The sequence below is a fragment of the Macrosteles quadrilineatus genome, unplaced genomic scaffold (genome assembly GCF_028750875.1).
Source record: "Macrosteles quadrilineatus isolate MER2022 unplaced genomic scaffold, UCM_ALF_1.0 Scaffold_2__2_contigs__length_208266976, whole genome shotgun sequence".
Classification (NCBI taxonomy): domain Eukaryota; kingdom Metazoa; phylum Arthropoda; class Insecta; order Hemiptera; family Cicadellidae; genus Macrosteles; species Macrosteles quadrilineatus.
The window spans coordinates 77,814,255-77,832,618 of record NW_026542595.1 but is presented as its reverse complement, the minus strand read 5'-3'; the positions used below and the strand labels follow the sequence as shown (position 1 = coordinate 77,832,618).

Below are 18,364 nucleotides of genomic sequence, written 5' to 3'. Positions count from 1 at the left end.
TATTAGTATTTATTTGAATTAAATCAACTTCTTTATTAAATATAGGTAGTGATTATGTGTCGGTATCTGAAGGAAATTCTAGAAAAAAATATGCCTTCAGGTATGGGAACTGACATTAAATATCCTAAAATATTACTACTTTGGTACCAATTTTTTGCTGCACGATCTGACGACGATGGCTACGCCCACCGGCATTGAACGAATTGCTGGCACAGTGACCGAAACATTGAAAAAGTTATTGCAGCAATTGTAAACGTCCACTACAATAGTGGCAGAGTTTATCTCCTTTATCATGGCAATATTGTAATTTCTCGAAATATTATTTAATTATTTTAATTTAAAAAAAGAGAGAACCAGCAGAACACCGTTAATGTGTGGAGGGCCGGAGGATTAGCAGTCATTATTTAAAAACTCTTCCCTGTTTATTTGATTTATAAATACTACAATGCTTGCAAACAATAGGCTATGATCTATTATTAAATTCATCAAGTTTTTTGTTTGACTCGGTTTTAGGTTTGCTTGTAAAATTTGAAAGGGCCAAATTTTAATGACTGTCAAACTAGTCCCCACGGATAATTTCCCACTCATACTTTTGAAATCACCCAATCCCAATTCTTAACATAGCAAACGTTTGCAATTGACTTTTAAAGGATGGGTATTATGTTAGGTACCAGTGGTGTCAGTACCGATAACTTGCAATCGATTACGGTCATTAACAGTACCGACACAACAATATTATATATACCCTATCAATATTTCTTGAAGTTTCAACAGTCGTGTTTATTACATTAGGACTTAAATGAATTGATGATTGTAACTATTCAAATAGTATGAAAAAAAAAACAAAACAAAAAAAAGGTTTAACTTTAATAAGCGTTCTTATTGAACCAGTTTGTTGAGTCCAGTTGGTAATATTGGGTTAAATAAAAAAAAAAATAAATAATTAAAAAAAAATAAAAACATCACCTATCTTTAATGAATAAAAAAAAGATAAAAAAAAACTTTGTAAAAATCAATCTGTGAATTCTTAAAACACATTACAGTACTCTTTCTACGATATTTTGTTTCATAAAGTTTTTAGTTTATGAGGTTGAATTATTATTTACTAATAACTTTAATTTATTTTAATATTAGGTCTTTTATATAGTAGAATCTTGGTTATTTAGGGTAATGGAGAATAAGGTATATTATGTACCACTGATAAATCCAACTTTGTAATAAATTTGGCCTATATAAAGTTACTGTGGTAAACAGGTCCAAAGATAAATCATCACTACAAAGTTATTGTGTAGTCAGAATTTATAAAATACCAAATTGATATTTGTTGATATTTTAACTATCCACCCTCGATTGTAAAATATTACAGTTTGTTTTAACCCACCTTGCTTTGAGTTTAGTTTTATTAAAATGAATGGCCACAGATATGATGTAAACCATCCTGATAAACAAAAACCTGTGGCTATTCATGCGAGAGAGCATTCTCAAAATTTTGAACAATGTTATTCATTAAAAGGAATAAAAAAATTGGCAAAAGACGCACCAGACTTGAAATTAAGACAGCTTGAGCAAGCTCATCAATTAATACTTAAATCTAAAACACCTTCCGGTCTAAATTTGAGATAGTATATATATACATATATATATAAATTTTTTTCTTTCTTTCTATCAAAACATTTTCTTTTTTACTTCTTCATAAATTATATGTATTTTGGATTTTTGCTAAAACCATATGATTCAGAGTGGTAAACACTTCTATTTGTTATTGTGTTTGTTCCTGAAGAAGGCTAATGCCGAAATATAGAAATTTCTATAAAAGTGTGTGATAAGTTTATTTTGAAAATAAAATACCAATTAGTAATTACTAATTAACTAACCCAAGGGAATGTAGAACGACTGATTGTTATTCATCCATCCAATTTTCATTTACGGTAGACCCCCTCTTAACCGGCCTAGCATTAACTGATTATCGGACTATCCACCCTCGATTGTAAAATATTACAGTTTGTTTTAACCGACCTTGCTTTGAGTTTAGTTTTATTTAACTGCCACTTTCTAGGAATCTAGGCATTTCCGCTCCCATGCGCGGCGATGGGAACCATATACCTATATCCACAGGATGTGACTAAGAATAGGTTATTTTGTATTTATCCCAAACAATATTGCATGGTTTGTAGCGTGAGCACATCTGATTTGTTATCTGTGCGGCAAATTTATAAAATCGTACGATTTTGATAAATGATTATCTTATCGCTAGAATAAACAAACAACTCAACTTGTAGGGGGGGCAGGGGAGAGGGGTTAACGACTCCAAGGTCAAGATAGTTTTTGTGACTCGAGCCTCCAGTGAGAGGCTATAAATAAACATCCTGTCTCGTAACAAAATGGTTGCTTGGTTGTATAATTTTGACAAAATGTTCTTTACTGTATTACAGTGTATTTGGAAAGTATCAATTATTACAGTACTAAAGTTATTAAAATAAGAATTTTTATTGACTCTTGCCTACAACTATAATTTTTTATCTCGCTGAAAGTATTACTGTCGGTTAAGAGGAGGTCTACGTTCTACTGTACATTTTCACGAGGATAGGATGACCAAAACAGTAAGTTTTTAGTTGTGAATTTTGACCCAGATAAGAAGTTGTCAGGTTGATCTTCATCCCGGATAACCGTGGTTCTACTATATTCTTGCTCAATCAATCCATGCTTTAGTATTTTTATTTTACTTTTTGCATCACTGATTAATAATTAATGGTAGCAATAATTTAGTAATATAAGTGTCTTCTTTAAGTATTCAGTGTTAGCGTAGGTTTGATTTTAAAATTATTTGGGTAATGTTTATTTTAAGAGAAATTGACTGTGATAATAGTACCTTCTTGTATTCAACATAGTCATTTTACAGTATTACTTTCTTTACAGGTAGGCCTATCGGTAGTTTGATTCTGTTCAAGTCGTAGAGCTCACTGCTCTCTTTGATTTTCTTGTTCTCATTAAAATATAACTAAAAGTCTTGTGTTTAGCTTTAGTTTTCTGTTAGGATGTTTTACTTAACGTTTGAATCAAAAGTATCAGATTTAGTATCAAATAATAGTTTGTATATATCAGGATTAATAATAAAGAGCAGAGCTGTTCAGATAAGTTGATCTATAAAGGTCTGTGCCATTCTGCAACAATCAAATTGTGTCTTGGAATAATCCTAAACTGCCAAGATGAAAATTCTTGATTATTGTATTATATAATACTGTATATCTGGAACTTATTTATTTATCCATTTAAGAGTCAAGCTTAGACTTGATCTTGTATTAAACTGATATTTGCAAAGAACAAATTTTTAATCTGCTACTATAATTTTAAATGCTATGGTCGAGCTTAATTTCTGTACCAAATTATTATTGAGGATAATTGATTGTATATCAGATTTGAGAATCACTGCCTATAGTACGGTCCACGAGAGTCTGCAGTTGAGGGAGGAGCCTATTTACCACGTGACTTTGAAGGAGCCAATGAGGACAGTATGGTGTTGCCAAATCTAATAATACCAGCTGTTTTGAAAATATTGTTTAGTATATTTTAATTAGTGTCGAAAAGTAGTGAACGGGTGATGTTGCACCGTCGTGTTAGCCCAGTCTTGCTATTGGCTGCCGCTAACTGCAGACTCTCGTGGCCCCAAATATAATCTATTATTATATGCTGTTTTTTGTATATGTTTGGTAATAAAAATTGTTATTTCTTATAAACTGTTAAATTAATCACCACAGCCTGTTCAATAAAAAAATCTTATAATTTTTCGGATTGTCAACCTTTGTTTGAAAGGGGGAAAAAGTGAAAAAAATCAACATAATTATAATCAATCAAGATGGATCATTTAGTTATCACTTATCACTACTGGTTGGTTGGATATAATTTCACACAATCATTAATGGTTATTTTGTTTTTAGCTTATATCAAATAAACTTTGCTTGAGCACAGAATCCTTGCCTCTAATTTCCTCAGGTAAGCTAAACTGAATACTTTATATAAAAACTCCACTATTAGTTAGCCACACAGCACTCCGCCCAATAATATATCAAGTTTATGTACAAACAAAACTAAAAAACAAGTTTTATAACTAATAACAACTTTTTAGTTGGTTTATTGCTATTCTGTGTTATTAATTATACGGAAAGTGATAAAAATACGTCTAATAAAAGTTGAAACATATAAACTTATATATTAACTTATATACTGTTTTAACAAGATGATCAATACGTATGAAAGATGATACATTACCCTATCGGGTCTGATGATGTTTGGAGTGTCCAATCAAAATCGATCACCACTACCATCTTTCATAAAATGTAATTACCCTCTTGTTAAAACAGTATAAGTTTAAAATTGTTTCAAATGTTATTACAAATATTTTAATTTACTTTCTGTTGGTTTATTCCATCAAACTAATCAAAGTAAAACATATTTTTAATGTAACAATAAACATTTTCGTTTAAGTTCTCAAAATTGTTTTTGTGACAATTTTATGTACATTTCCGCTAGGGGAGATAATTTTCGTGGTCCACTAACAGACAATTTGAAAAAGTTTTCTTCAGCATTACTGGAGATATCTGCTATTTGCCTCAGCTTCTGAAGAGAAGAGGTAGAAGGAACTGTGAAGATGCTTCTAACTTTGTGAGAACATCTGACCATGGTTTTAACTGGTAATCCACTATCACTGCTTCTTTCAAAGTCTGTATTGTTATCACAAACAAAGTTAGTCATGGTGTTTCTCAGGTCAGATATTTGGTCTTTAATAGGCTTTAACCCTTTTTCAATTTCAAGCACCATTTTACTCTGAGTTAACCCCTCATTTGCGCTCGTCAAGGATGATACACTGTCAAAGCAGAGTTTTGAAGGAACAGAAACTATTCCAGATTCTACATTTTGCTTGTTTGGTTTTCTCTTTCTGTATTTCTTCCTGTTTATCTTTCTCCTTTGACTTTTATGTTTCTTCACTATCTCCGTGTCATCTGAAGAGTCCAGTTCTGTTATGATCACATTTTGTCTCCTATAATTTGATGGTTCATTTATTAACAAGACAGAAGAATCTTCATTGCTGAAAAATCCGTCAATTGTTTCTTTCTCTCCAATAATTTGTCTTTTATGGATTGTAGCTTCATTTTTCAAATAATATATCACGTAAAACGCTATTATCCATAGAACAAGTTTTTTACTGTCATCCAATATTATTAGGTTTTCGTATGCTGCTAACTCTTGAGTTGAATTCACAGATATTATAAGACTAGAGTTTGAACTAGCTTTCACGCTACCATATAGCTCAAGACAGTATGATAAGGACTCAAATTGAGTTTCCCTCCAACCTGCTACGATTAGATTGCTTATTTCAATTTGGACACATTTGACTGAAAATAGTTTGTTAGGTGTAAATTCCGGTTCTCCAGGATATAGTGGAAGGTCTCTTATGAGACAAGCAGGTGTCTCAAAATTTCCAGCTAAACCTCCTGAATGGGCAACAGAATTATTTTCTGGGAAAGGTTTTTGCAGCATCCTCTTCTCTAATAATAACCTTTCTTTTATGAAAAGTACATCATGATTTGACAAACATTTAACTCTAAAGTTTTCATAAAAGCTGAAGTTGTTTTCATGATTGGAAGAATTGCCAGCTGATGTACATCCCAAAGTATTTTCGTCTGTAAAAAAAGTTAATTTTTTCAGTTGATTACGTTTACGATGTTTCTTAAACATACTTTAATTACTTTATAAAAAAATACAGTACTGGCCTTCTCAACTGGCCATCTTACTATCCTCCGTGTTCCATCATTAACTTAACTTATGTTTAGTAAATTTCTTATGTTTTATCAATAAACCATTTTAATTGCTTAATGCTTATGAATTAAAATAAGCTACTAGGTAAGCACATTATTGATGTGCTGTTATTTCAGTGGATAAAAGGGTATTTTAAGTCACATTTTATACTGGTTAGGGGCATATTTCAGTAAAATGCTTACCGATTCTATGAGAGCGTTTTTTTTAGTGAGGGATATTTTTGCGTATAAATCCGTAGTTTGCTTGTACGCAGCTACGAGGCTCTTAGCTAATTACTGGCATCGTTTGTGAACAGAATGACACCATTTGCAGCTCTGTAGCTGAGATGTACGGTTCTTTGTGTTTAAAAAATTTTCAAACCATCTAATCTCCTGATGTGTATAAGGTTGGTGATACGTTTTTTGATTACGAGAAACATATCTGATGCCAACACTCATCTCCAGATGACTGAAAGTTAGGGCCCTAATGCAATGAGTGAGGGTAAAGTGCGAAATTGGGTTATCAAGTGTAAAAATAGCCGTGAAACCCTTTTTCCTCTGTGAGAAATCTGGATACCCACTAAACAATACAACACAATTCCAAAATTAACATTTTCACTGCCATTTTTAAACCATCTAATGAATTTCTGCACTAGTGAACTTGAGTCATGTGGCGATGAATGTCAGCATCGGATGCTTATTGGGGTAAAAAACGTATCACTGTCCTTATCCCGCTTGCAACAGTCCTCATATCATGAATATTAACCAATTGTTCTACCAAAAGATAAATTTTAGGATTACTAGGTATAATGTTTATTTATTTCTCAGTTAGTAATGCAATAACATAATAAAAAAAACTTTCTGTAATGGTAACCAACAGTTGATAAAACAAAACAACATAACTTTTATGCCAACATTGGGAACTTAGGACACGTCAGTTTGTATGTCAACAACATTTTATGTATAACTAGAGGTCGTCCAGTGGTCGAGAACTCAACAAAAAATAATGTAATATACAGACTTCTCTATTTTCACCTCATGCTGTAAATAAAACATGTCATGATTATGTAGCAGTCTTCCATTTGTTTTGGTTTTCTGTTTATATATCGTTGTTACTTCATCACCAGCATGGCAATCCATGAGACCCATCGGACCTTTATCATTGGATTCAACCTTTATTCTTGATGGTAGGCTTCCATGGTTTATGTTCTAAATAGACCTGCCAAATCTTGGTCTTCAAGAGATGACCATGTACAATTTAACGTAACGAAGCAATATTCTCCCAAATGCCAAGATTCAACTTTTTTTCTCTACGCCATGCCAGTAGCATTTTGGTTTTTAAGTCGTGAGATTAATACTTTTAAGGGAAAGTGGTCAAAACCCATTAAAGTTTTGTGGATTTGCCAGGAATTTAACCCATCCGAGACGCTAACCACAAGGCTAGCAACATAACCAAAATTAAATGCAGTGTTCATAATATAGACTACAATGTTGGGAAAAGAAGAGAAACCACTAAAATAAAAATTGTGACAAAACTAACATTACATCTTACCTGATGTTGGTTTTTCTGAACTTCCATCTTCAGGATTTTCTTGTGGCCTTACCTTATGATATACACTAGTCAACCACATCCAAAGTAATTCCAACATTTTAATGTCAAATTTACACAAAATCAAATATGTCCAACGATCAATTAAAAACTACCTGGTCTTATAGAATTTTGCTAGTTACGTATCCTAGCAATTTTATATCTTCAACTAAATCATCCTGATCATTATGTAGTATCTGAGTCTCTATATAGAGTTTCTATTAACCTTAAGGTTGTTGGTGAAATTTTATGCACTACTCGAATTTGAAAGTTTTCTAAAATCTTGGTTTTTTTTAATAGCCCAGGCAAATTAGACATATGCTCCCCAAAAAATCGTCTAAAGCTGGAAAGTGTTTTAATACCTTTTGGGGGTCCCAAATAAGATTCCTGTGAGTTTGCGACGGATTCTGACGTCTGCTTAAGTTTTGGGAGTCGAGAAGTCGAGAAATCTTGATGAATTGGAAAACATTCTACGCAGACGTTTATGCTCTATAGGAAACTACTACAGGAACATTTTTTACAGCATGCGTTAGGAGATGTAAGCCAAAAACTGAAAGATGAATACAGGGATAGATGGTATATATTGGGTGGTTGGGATATGAATCCTAGAATTTTCGGAACCTCAGACAATATTGGACTTAAATATTGGACTTAGATAATATTGGACAATATTTGGACATAGGGTGTCTTACTCTCATCACACCTTATTAGATAAACCTCTGGATGACCATCATGGAATAAACCACTATCTAATAATTCATAATCCATTTAAGGACAGGATCTATAATGTTACCAATTTTAGTAAAATTTCCCAACTTTAACTTTAATACTTTTTTCAATGAAATGGCGACCATACGAAGTAAGTAACAATGAATTGCCGGTATTGGTTAATAAAAAAAAAACATTATACGCAGAATTTTGTGTTTTCCAAACTAACTACAGGTGCATTTTTGTATAGCATGCGTCGTTTAGGAGTTGTAAGTCGAAAACTGGTCAAATAATCAGCCTTTTGGCCATGTTGATGGAAATATCCCAACTTTGAAAAGCTACAGCGGCTAAACGGCTCGGCCGAATTCGACGTATTTAACATCAAGCGACGCGGAATTTAATGCACTAAAAGACATCTTTGAACAACATTTTCCTTAGGATTCGTTATTTAGGAGTTATAAGCGAAAAACTGAAAAAAGTGCAAAATTTTCATAGTTTTTCGACTCCCAAAACTTAAGCAGACGTCAGAATACGTCGCAAACTCACAGGAGTCTTATTTGGGACCCCCAAAAGGTATTAAAACACTTTCCAGCTTTAGACGATTTTTTGGGGAGCACACCCTAAATTTGATCTAATTTGCCTGGACTATAAGTAAACTATAGAGGTTAAAAAGTTAATTAAAGAATCAGTAACAAATCTGTCATGTGTTTCATGCAACAATAGTCTTAACATTCCAATTTGTCTGTGACTCCACACAATCATATACTGCAATGTAAATAAACATTGAGAATGAGAATTAAACTATGTTGTTTTAACAAATTAATGTTGTGTTCTAAATGCTACCAACAGTAGATAAGGATGTTCACGAACAAGCTTTCAACCACCCAGTTGGGATGGGATTGTAAATTGCATGAATGGCAAGAACCTCAGAAATGAACCACCCTAAACACAAACCTTTTTTAATGACCTCATAAAAATGTTTAAATTTAAAAAAAGAGCCAAATAAGAGCCCTCAATATTTGATGTTTCTAGGTCAATCAGACTGTGCTTTAAGACATATCAGCCCAGCCTCCTAATGGTCATAAATGAATGGCACTAAACATGTGACCTTTTTTGAGAATTTGTTTCTCTGGTTTGTTACCTAGGTTATAATACTAGTAAGATTAGGTGTCAGATGTTTTGACTGAATTACTTTTGCCTAGATTGCCAAAGGCTGCTGTTGATCTATAGTTCGGCCGCTTAGAAAACGACCTGCGCGCTAATGCTAAACCAATGCTGGAGGAGGTCGCTTTCTAAGCGGCCGACCTATAGCTCCTGTGTATGTTGGGAGAGAATTTGTATATGGTACTGTATACATAGTTGAAATACCATCTTGAATATATATTTATTATTGTTCACATATCCATTAAGGCAGTTTTTCTATATATTTATCACTGGCGCACCACTTCACTAGATTAAACAGTTTTGTGAAAAACTGTTTGATTTGCAATTTCATATCTGTAAATTTACCTTGATTTGAACTCATTCATGGAAATTACTAGATATGAAAAATATTAAGCTGGTTTTTATACTATAATGAGTATCACGATTGTCTATCAAATCACAGAAAGATGGTTTTAACAAAAGAACTCAAGTAAATATTTAAAGTTTTTTTTTATTCAGACAAAATAATTTTTACAAATCATTTTGTTAACAAAATATGTAATAAAATAACACTCTGCTTCATTCTCTAGTCAATAATCTATCGAGAGGCGGGCAAGCAAATTGTTCAATCTCGTAAGCTAAACCGTTGTTTTATTAATAATCTATTGCAGCAATGGGATAATTTTGAGTCAGATTGAACAGCCAAAATTCATGTATAAAAAACCCAGATTTTGCCCAAAATCTGGTCGTTCGAAAGGAGAAACTCTTATTTCCCTCCTTGATGTTCTGTCAAAAATCAAATTACTCGTCTATCAAAACAAGAATATCTCCTTGAAAAACGTTTCGAATTCGAACGTAACCATATAAAATAAAAATATGCACGATTAAAAAATACTGATTGTTTTCCTTGTGAATGGATCCAACAAATGAATTATACCAAAAACAATATATAAATTGTGTTAAAATGTTGAGGCGTTTTCAAAATTCCCCCAAAAATCTTAAAACACTACTAGATGGAGTATGATACTTGACCAGTACATCCTACTTGCGCAATGTAAGATGTACTAAGTCCTAGTCAGATTAGTTGGAGAATGATGTGTTACGCCCCGGGTGTTATATACAGCAGCCAAACATAACAAAGGTCACACAGCCTACATACCGCGAGTATTTACACAGCGGTCAAAATGGAAGGAATGTTTCGAAACAACCTCTCTTGTCTTTCTTCTCTTTGTAAAAAAACTAATAATAATCCTGGCCTTAAGGGTAGGAGTGAGCGTCTAAATCATAATCCCTTCCGAAATCCCCTTCCACCGACCGCTGTGTCAATATTTTAGTGTCCGATGACGATTTGGTCCTATTTTTAATTATCAAGCTAACAAATAAGCTAAAACAACAGAAAGCGTTTGTGGAGCATGTTTTAAAACAATCAGTAATGATGTGATTATTCCCGTGTTGTCGCCCTAGATCTGAGGGTGGCCTTGTACCCCTCGTGGTGGAGAGGGCTGGAAGGGAGTTGAAGAACTATTGAGGAGTTCAAGCCATGGTCAGAGTGCCAGCACCCATTCCAAAGCCAACTCCCTTCGGTCCGAAGAACTTGGCGTAGCAGCCGCGGCAGTAGATCTCAAAGTCAGGACCATCGTTGAGATTTGTTGAGTCAAGGGATCGATGGCACTCAGCGCAGTTAAAACATCTCTTGTGCCAGATCTATAAACAAATTAAATTGTCAAATTAATACATAGGATAGTAGAGTTCATAAAAAAATCATGAAATAAGACACTACATGTAGAAATAAACGGTATCAGCATTCTGACACATACTTTCTCCCATAAGTTTGTCAACAACCTTTATCATGTGTAAGCGGTGAGAGTAAATATACGGTAAAACACTCATATTTTACTATTAGTCACATTATTTTTACCCACCTTCTCTTTGCTAATCATTTGTTCAGCAGCATAGACAGGATACTTGCATCTTGAGCAACCTTTTCCCTCAGGAGCAAACTTTCCTCCGAACTTCTGGTCGGTGCTGTAAAATCAAACAATGCCATCAGAAGACAGTAAAATTAGCAGACTTATGTAGGAGGCTACGGTACAAAATTGTTCATAATTGGATTTTAGATCATGCAAACTTCTATATCTTATACTTCCATAAAGCACTTACATAATCGTGTTTATTAATTTTGTGAAAATCTTTGATCTCTTATTTTTGAAGTCTAAAAGAGTGGAAAGGGTCTACAATGATCAGAAAGAATGAACTGTTTTATGTAACTTATAGTATATGATGGATGTTATTAATCTTAGTTGATGACTGGCTGTATCATTACTCTGCAACAGGTTGTTTAATCACAACATACTCATTTACATTGTTAATTATTCTGAGATATTACAGTAGGTATATAAGCTTTGACTATTGATACAACTAGATATCTAACTGCCATGTTAAAGTTGTCGCCAGTTTTTTAATCAAATTCGTTGTAGTTTATATGTAAAATGATAGAATAAGGCAGAAATTAGACAGGTTTGCCCTATTTTACCACAAAAAATCGTAATATTTCAGCTATTTCTTATTCGATCTTTTTGAACTTGGTATCGTTTGATAGTGAATAAAACAATATCAAATTCTATTGCTTTATTGTTTATATTGTTCTATATTGTGTTTATTGTTCTATTTGTTTATTGTACTGTCAATGGCTTTATTAAGAGCCTTAAATTCGTAATAAAAGTGCTCTTGACATTTTTATCATAAAATCAGCCATTTTCGAGTAATTTAACTTTATAAAAATTAAAATTGCCACCATTTTAAAATTTTAAGTTGAATTAAGATGAATTTTTTTCCTAACTACCTTAACATACATACCAAGTTGCATTAAGATCAGTTAAAAGAAATCAAAAATAAAAATGTTTATGTAAAAAATACAAAATTGCGGATATCTGGTAAACAAAGCAATTTTGGAAAAAATGTTTTTCTTGATTTTATTTTTATTTTGAGCCAAGGAATCACTACATAAATTATGTCCCCACCTTTTTTGAACACCTTGTAGATGGGATGTCTACTTCAGAATCCATTAGTCAATTATATAAGTAGTTGCAGCAAGAACAAGGTTTAAGCTCAACCACCTCGCTGGTACTATTGTAATCTATAAATATTGGATGATGGATTTCTTTATGTGCCTGTAACTAACTGTAGATAGTTTGGTACTCACTGGAGTGTTGTAGTCTCCCCGTTAGCTACGAGGGTGGGTGTGTGGCCGTAGCCGAAGCCCTTGGGTCCCCACTTCTTGCCGTAGCAGGCCTTGCAGTAGATCTCCTTGTCGGGACCATCACAAGCCAGCATGGAGTCTAGAGGTCGATGGCAGTCGCAGCAGTTGAAACACTTCTTGTGCCACATCTGTAAACCAACAATATTCAGTGCTGACATGTATGCTACATAGGTAATTACCATTACCAAATCCTTGATTGCAGCCTATCTCTGGATAATCGTGTTAGTTTCACTTTCACATACTGTACATTTATTTATTTATACTACTTGAACATAGGTATGTATAATTCGTACATAAATTGTCAGAGTATTCAGCCAAACTAGTAGCGGGTTCCATTTTTAGTGATTGCAGACTCTAGCTGAGCTAAAAGCAACAAGCTATGTGCTCTGAAATACTGGCTGTCTAGCCGAATGGGAAACTGGGAAATATCGTGAATTTTTATGACCGAGAAATAGTTAATTACAAGTTACTCTGATTGGGGAAGCAATACTTGGCTATTTACTGTAAAAAAATTTGGTCTGGTCTCAGTTTTGATCAGTTGTGTGTTGGTAATACCTATCAAATTACACAGAAAATCAAATTGTTCAGATTTACTTAACCTTGAATATGACAACAAAATCCAGCGTAATTCAATTTTATTAACCATCACCAAACAGTTATTCATCCTTTGATTCCTAACAACGCACCGTTCCCTTGGCGAGCTGTTGTTCAGCAGCAAACACGGCTCCACCACACCTTGGACAGCCCTGGCCTGGCTGAGCTTTGATGGAGGTTGTGTCTGGGTTGTAGAAGGGTCGAGACTTGGAGATTTCTTCCTCTCTGTAACATTAAACTCACTGTGAAACTGTCGTCATTATAATCAATCATCATTCATCATGGTCATATTACAGTTGCAACTTGCAAGTGAACCTCTTGCGATAATGTAAACCTCTTGCGATAAAGTTAGAACCTTTTTTCCCTAAAAAGAACTTTTAATCTTGCATTTGCCCGTGCACATAGACTACAGATCTGTGCATGGAACGTATCCAGCAAAGCAAGGGGTGAGCCGGTCCATTGCGAAGGAGAAGAGTACTGATAAAATGTTTGCGGCAGTGACCAGGATTCAAATCCACGATATCGCTGCTTTGAGCCCGAAGTCCGTGACACTACCAACTGAGCCAACAACTCACCAAATGATTAAGAGTTACAGTAAACCCCAGTTCAACCAAAATAAAGTGGGTAAGGCCGTTTGTATAGCCTATTTTTTAAGTTTGTCAATAGTGTAATTTAAATGCTATTTCAGATCTACAACAGTAGTTTTTTTTGCTTTTTTAATTAATGTTTATAAATAAATTTTGGTGTCCAAGACTCATGCCAAGCTGGGCCAACTGTTTAACGGTTCTCGTTGCCATGTTAATTTCCCAATTGGCTCAAATGTTTCACTATGGCTTCAGTTAACGCTGGTTTTGGTTTGACAGGGTGAGGTAGACAGGGGGTTTACTTTACTAATAACTGTAAGACCGAACACAATAGTCTCTGAACTAGTTAACCAGCATTTTAAGCAGCAACGGGTGAGTACTAATGAGTACCAATGGTGTCACCCCTTGCGTTCTTGGCAAAAAGAATTTGTCTTACAAAAAATATTGTCATAATTTTTTATTTTGACAAAAATTATTGTCTTTGACTTCTAATACTTTTATCCTGAAGAGAGGTGTTAGCCAGTCTTGAGGACTAGTGTGGCAATCTTGTAGTCCTAATTGCAGTCCTAATTGTAGTTGTAATACTAACATTATTTGGTTCAAAGTATTGTCCCATAGAGCTAGTTATCTAGTAAGCGTCTAGTCAATGCTTGTACGTTGTTAAATGAGTTGATAAGTAAGTTGGTATTCTTGTTAATTATTTGATGTCCATGCCAGTGGAATTTTTAAAAATTTTTTTAAAAGGAACAATGCAATCCCTGGTCTTGTTACTATCTAACAATGAATTTTTGACGATAGCATCATTAATTAATTAATTAATAGCCCAGTGACAAATGGCATCTATTTCTAGTAACAATCTAACTTGGAATCGAACCAGTGACCTCTAGATTTGAAAGCTAGCACTATAACCACTATAATTTGTCTATTCATCAGCTGTACTTACGAAAGACCGTCTGTCTGAAGGAAGCCTGAGCCGCATGCAAAGCCGTAGCCGTGGGGACCCCAATTCTTGCCGTAGCAAGTCTTGCAGTAAATGTCGCGGTCGGGGCCGTCACAAGCTATGATTGAGTCCAGTACTCTCTTGCACTGTTTGCACTTAAAGCACTTGCGATGCCAAGGCTGGAAGAATCAAACCGTTAACTCAATATTGTTTAATAAACTGTTTGGATTCCTTTTGGTTTTTTAAATATTTGTATAGAATATAGCAGGTGTCCGAAAAAGAACTCCCTAGTTTTAAAAAAATCTCACGATAGTATTAGTTTAAATGAATGAGTAATCCTTCAGTGATGTAGAGAGTATACTTGTAAGTTTTAGTTTCGTACGTTAGAAATAAGTTTGGTACACCTGTTTGACATTGAGCGTCGTTTTGGTAATAAATTATAATAAAAATAATAAAAAATAATGATAAACATGAGTGAGGATATCTGTAGGGCTACAAATGATTAGCATATTGAGGTGTACTAGTGTTAAAAAAGTTATTGTAATTTGTATATTGTACAATAAATAAATACATTTTAAAACTAGAGAGTTCTTTTAAAACTAGGGAGTTCTTTTACGGACACCCGGTACCTAAACGAAATTCTAATATTACGTCTGAAAACAAACTAAGCCCTTGTCTCTTTGCTCTTTTTCCATCAAAATGTTGGAACCTTATCACCTCTTAACAAAAAGTGTGTCAACATTACCATGTTTAAAAAAATAATTACTAATTTAAAAAAAAGAGTTGTAGCAAAGATAAATTACCAAATTATATCTCTATTTCACAATCTGAGATGGAAACAGAGCTTACGTATTTCAACCCAAAAGTAAATTAAAGATGAGTGTATAAAGCCTCTTTTGCAGCTTCATACTTAAACCAGTTTTTTTTTAGCAGTTCACAATTTATTAAAATCCCAATGATCATGGACAGTTCTTTCTACTTTGAAACCGTCAAAATTTTCTGAGTTTTCTCAAGTTTCAACCACCTACCTTGTAATTACTAAATGATTATTTAGTAATTATAACCACTTAGCTTCCTATCAATATATTAATGAACATTTATTGTTCAGTACTGAATTACGTGTAAATTGGGACAATATGTTTTTTTGGTTATCTTCAATTACTATGAAACCAATCTGTTGTATCCAACGTGTAACAGTAGGAATCTATTTTCAGGTCCCGAATTCAATTTACACTCATCTAGCAATCCATGCAAGCCTTCTACCTAAGAAGTAAGGCTTCCTGGTTACAACTAAGTTTATGCTTGAGACTTGAGGCTAAAACCTGAAGACTTAGTTTGTGTTAAAATTTGACATGAGTTGATCTAAATTGGTTTGTTTCAGACTCACCCGTCCTTTGGCCAGCACTTCCTCAGCCGCAAACACAACTCCGCCGCAGCGAGGACAGCCCTTGCCCGGCTCTGCCATGATGACCGCTGTATCCTGCACGTGTATACGAGGAGCTGGGATCTCACTGCAACACCAAGTCATGTCAACTCCCACACCAAGTGTGTAATAGGCTAGAAGCAGCAAGCGTATAAAGCAGGTGGGCTTACATTGACATGCTATTGTATTGTCCTGAGACATGCTTGTTGGTGGTTATTTTGGTAGCAATATGTCGTGAGGTTTGTTACATAATTATTTTGTAGTTTACTTAAGGGATGTTTATGTTACAGCATTGACTTTTAGATACTGAAGTATACATCCTATCTATATGAAGCAGATGTAGACAATGTTCATTAAGAAGGAACAGTTGAATGAACCATTCACAGAGAGTGCTAGGGTCTAATATTCTATTTCCTCCCTTCGCTTTTGTTACTATGATAGTTATTTTATCTTTATGTGACGTAAAAGATGCTATAACTTAAAATAAGCTCTCTCTTCAGTTTTCCAAGGTAAATTGTTGGAATATTTGACGGAAATCAGTAGTTTGCATTAGTGCACAATATCGGTGGCAAAATAGTTACGTTCATTTTTATTCCAAAACGGGCTACAACTTTTAAATGGGAACGTAGTGTCCTATCTATCGTCAAAGGTTACATACTGTTGTTTTCATCAGCATAACTTTTTGTCTCTATTTCCTTGTAACAAATATAGGGAAACAAGTATAGGAAATATAGGGATCTGTGTTTGAATGCTTGTGTAGTGGTAAAAAAGGAGACTGCCTGGATTCAGAAGTTGACGTAAAAGTTTGAAACTCATGTATCTTGAGAAATACCATGTCTAGAAAAATTGACTTAATTTTATTGCTACAAAATATATACTAAAAAAGTACTACCTATATTAAATTCATGCAACACTTTTATTCCTTGTTTTGTTTCGCTAAGGAAATTAATCATACAAAGCATGCCAAATGTTAGTGGAAGTACTGTAGATGTATTTTTGTGAACATAATAGGTAGAAAGGTTAAAAATGATCCTTTGAAATATTAAAATTAAAAAAAACCAACCCCAAATTCATTGTACATAATATATTGCTCAATCTTGATGAAACCGTCAATTAAATAATGACGTGTTTGACATGCGTAACAAACATACTATAACAAACTACTAACAGGTATGCAAACTATCACAAAGACATCACAAGAGGGTTGAACTTCTGACAACACTTTCAATCAAGACTGATAACAATCATAGTGACTGGACATAGACAAGAAGAAGTTTAAAAATAATGCGACCATAAGGAATGTAATAAAAGAAATGAGGCAATGACTCTAAACTTTGATTCAAGCTGGGTCAAAAGTATTTTTTTCTCCAGATCAAAGTTGTCTCTTGGATATGTCAAACATAACAGTGAAGTTTTGACATGCTGTGATTGTTTTGCAGTACCTGTCATCATCAATGTCACAGGTTAGACCTATGCCAGAGCCTCCATGGCCCACGCCGCGAGGACCGAACCGTTTAGCATAGCACACTGCAGATAATAAAGCATCAGATTAGCAAAGCACATTGTAAATATAATATATACACTGACTTTCCTTGATCTATTTTTATATTTCATAAGGGGTTCTACTTGAAATTTGCGAACTTTAGATGAATTAACTGTCCATGTTAAATTGAACGGATCAGGCTATCATAGTATATAAATAGCTAAGAATCTCCCAAATGAAAGATTGTAGTAGAGCGACGGATATGAATTATTGTAAATTGCCTTTTGGATACTGACATTCCATCTATATGGACCAGTTGTAGCCAAATTTTACAGAAAAGGACATACAGTAGTAGTTGAATGAGCCACTCACAGAATATGGGCTACATTGTTGAAATAAGTTTTTTTTTGTTTAGTTTTCGCAATGATATTTGATGAGACTTAAGATAATTTAGAATAAATTATCCTATCAGATTTGCTTGTTTAAGAAGTTTTTGAATTTGACAAAAATCATTAATTATTGAGATCAGCTTTCTCTGTTGGTGCCTTGATTCAACTACATCCAATTTCATTCTAAAACTGACTACATCTTAAAAATGGGAATGGCATTCTACTGTCAATTGTCAGAGATTATATGCCTAAGTGTCAAAGATCAAGGAAAGACAGTGGGTCGTATCTAGATGATGAACATACCCGTTGCCACACACTGAAGGGTCGCTCTGAAGAGCCCCACCTCCCTGGCCGTAGCCGTAACCCTTGGGTCCAAACTTCTTGCCGTAGCAAACTAAAACGTGCACACAGAGTAAATACACATGCTAGGTTCCATGCACAACTTGTGTATGCTTGTCATG

At 34.1% G+C, this 18,364-nt stretch overlaps 2 protein-coding genes across 5 annotated transcripts in view; both read right to left on the bottom strand.

The window, feature by feature from the left end:
- Window positions 1–4,424: 4,424 nt before the first annotated feature.
- Window positions 4,425–7,487, bottom strand: LOC128987343 (uncharacterized). The gene is made up of 2 exons (XM_054408141.1): window positions 7,345–7,487; window positions 4,425–5,678 (listed from the first exon to the last, which is right to left on the bottom strand). Exons 1-2 carry the CDS (start codon window positions 7,439–7,441, stop codon window positions 4,486–4,488), a joined length of 1,290 nt encoding a protein of 429 aa, XP_054264116.1. The 5' UTR covers window positions 7,442–7,487; the 3' UTR covers window positions 4,425–4,485.
- A 2,235-nt stretch (window positions 7,488–9,722) lies between these two features.
- The window catches only part of LOC128985648 (muscle LIM protein 1), a 32,619-nt gene continuing 23,977 nt past the window's right edge, over window positions 9,723–18,364 (bottom strand). For 3 of the 4 annotated variants that reach the window (XM_054405388.1, XM_054405390.1, XM_054405389.1), the window contains exons 6-12: window positions 18,207–18,297; window positions 15,996–16,119; window positions 14,612–14,787; window positions 13,177–13,309; window positions 12,434–12,618; window positions 11,154–11,256; window positions 9,723–10,935 (exon numbers count right to left, since the gene is read on the bottom strand). In XM_054405388.1, the coding sequence (XP_054261363.1) occupies window positions 10,765–10,935; window positions 11,154–11,256; window positions 12,434–12,618; window positions 13,177–13,309; window positions 14,612–14,787; window positions 15,996–16,119; window positions 18,207–18,297 (983 nt within the window). In that variant the 3' untranslated portion in view covers window positions 9,723–10,764. Of the gene's footprint in view, window positions 10,936–11,153; window positions 11,257–12,433; window positions 12,619–13,176; window positions 13,310–14,611; window positions 14,788–15,995; window positions 16,120–17,473; window positions 17,559–18,206; window positions 18,298–18,364 lie in introns of all 4 variants that reach the window. The other variant, XM_054405391.1, reaches the window with a different exon arrangement.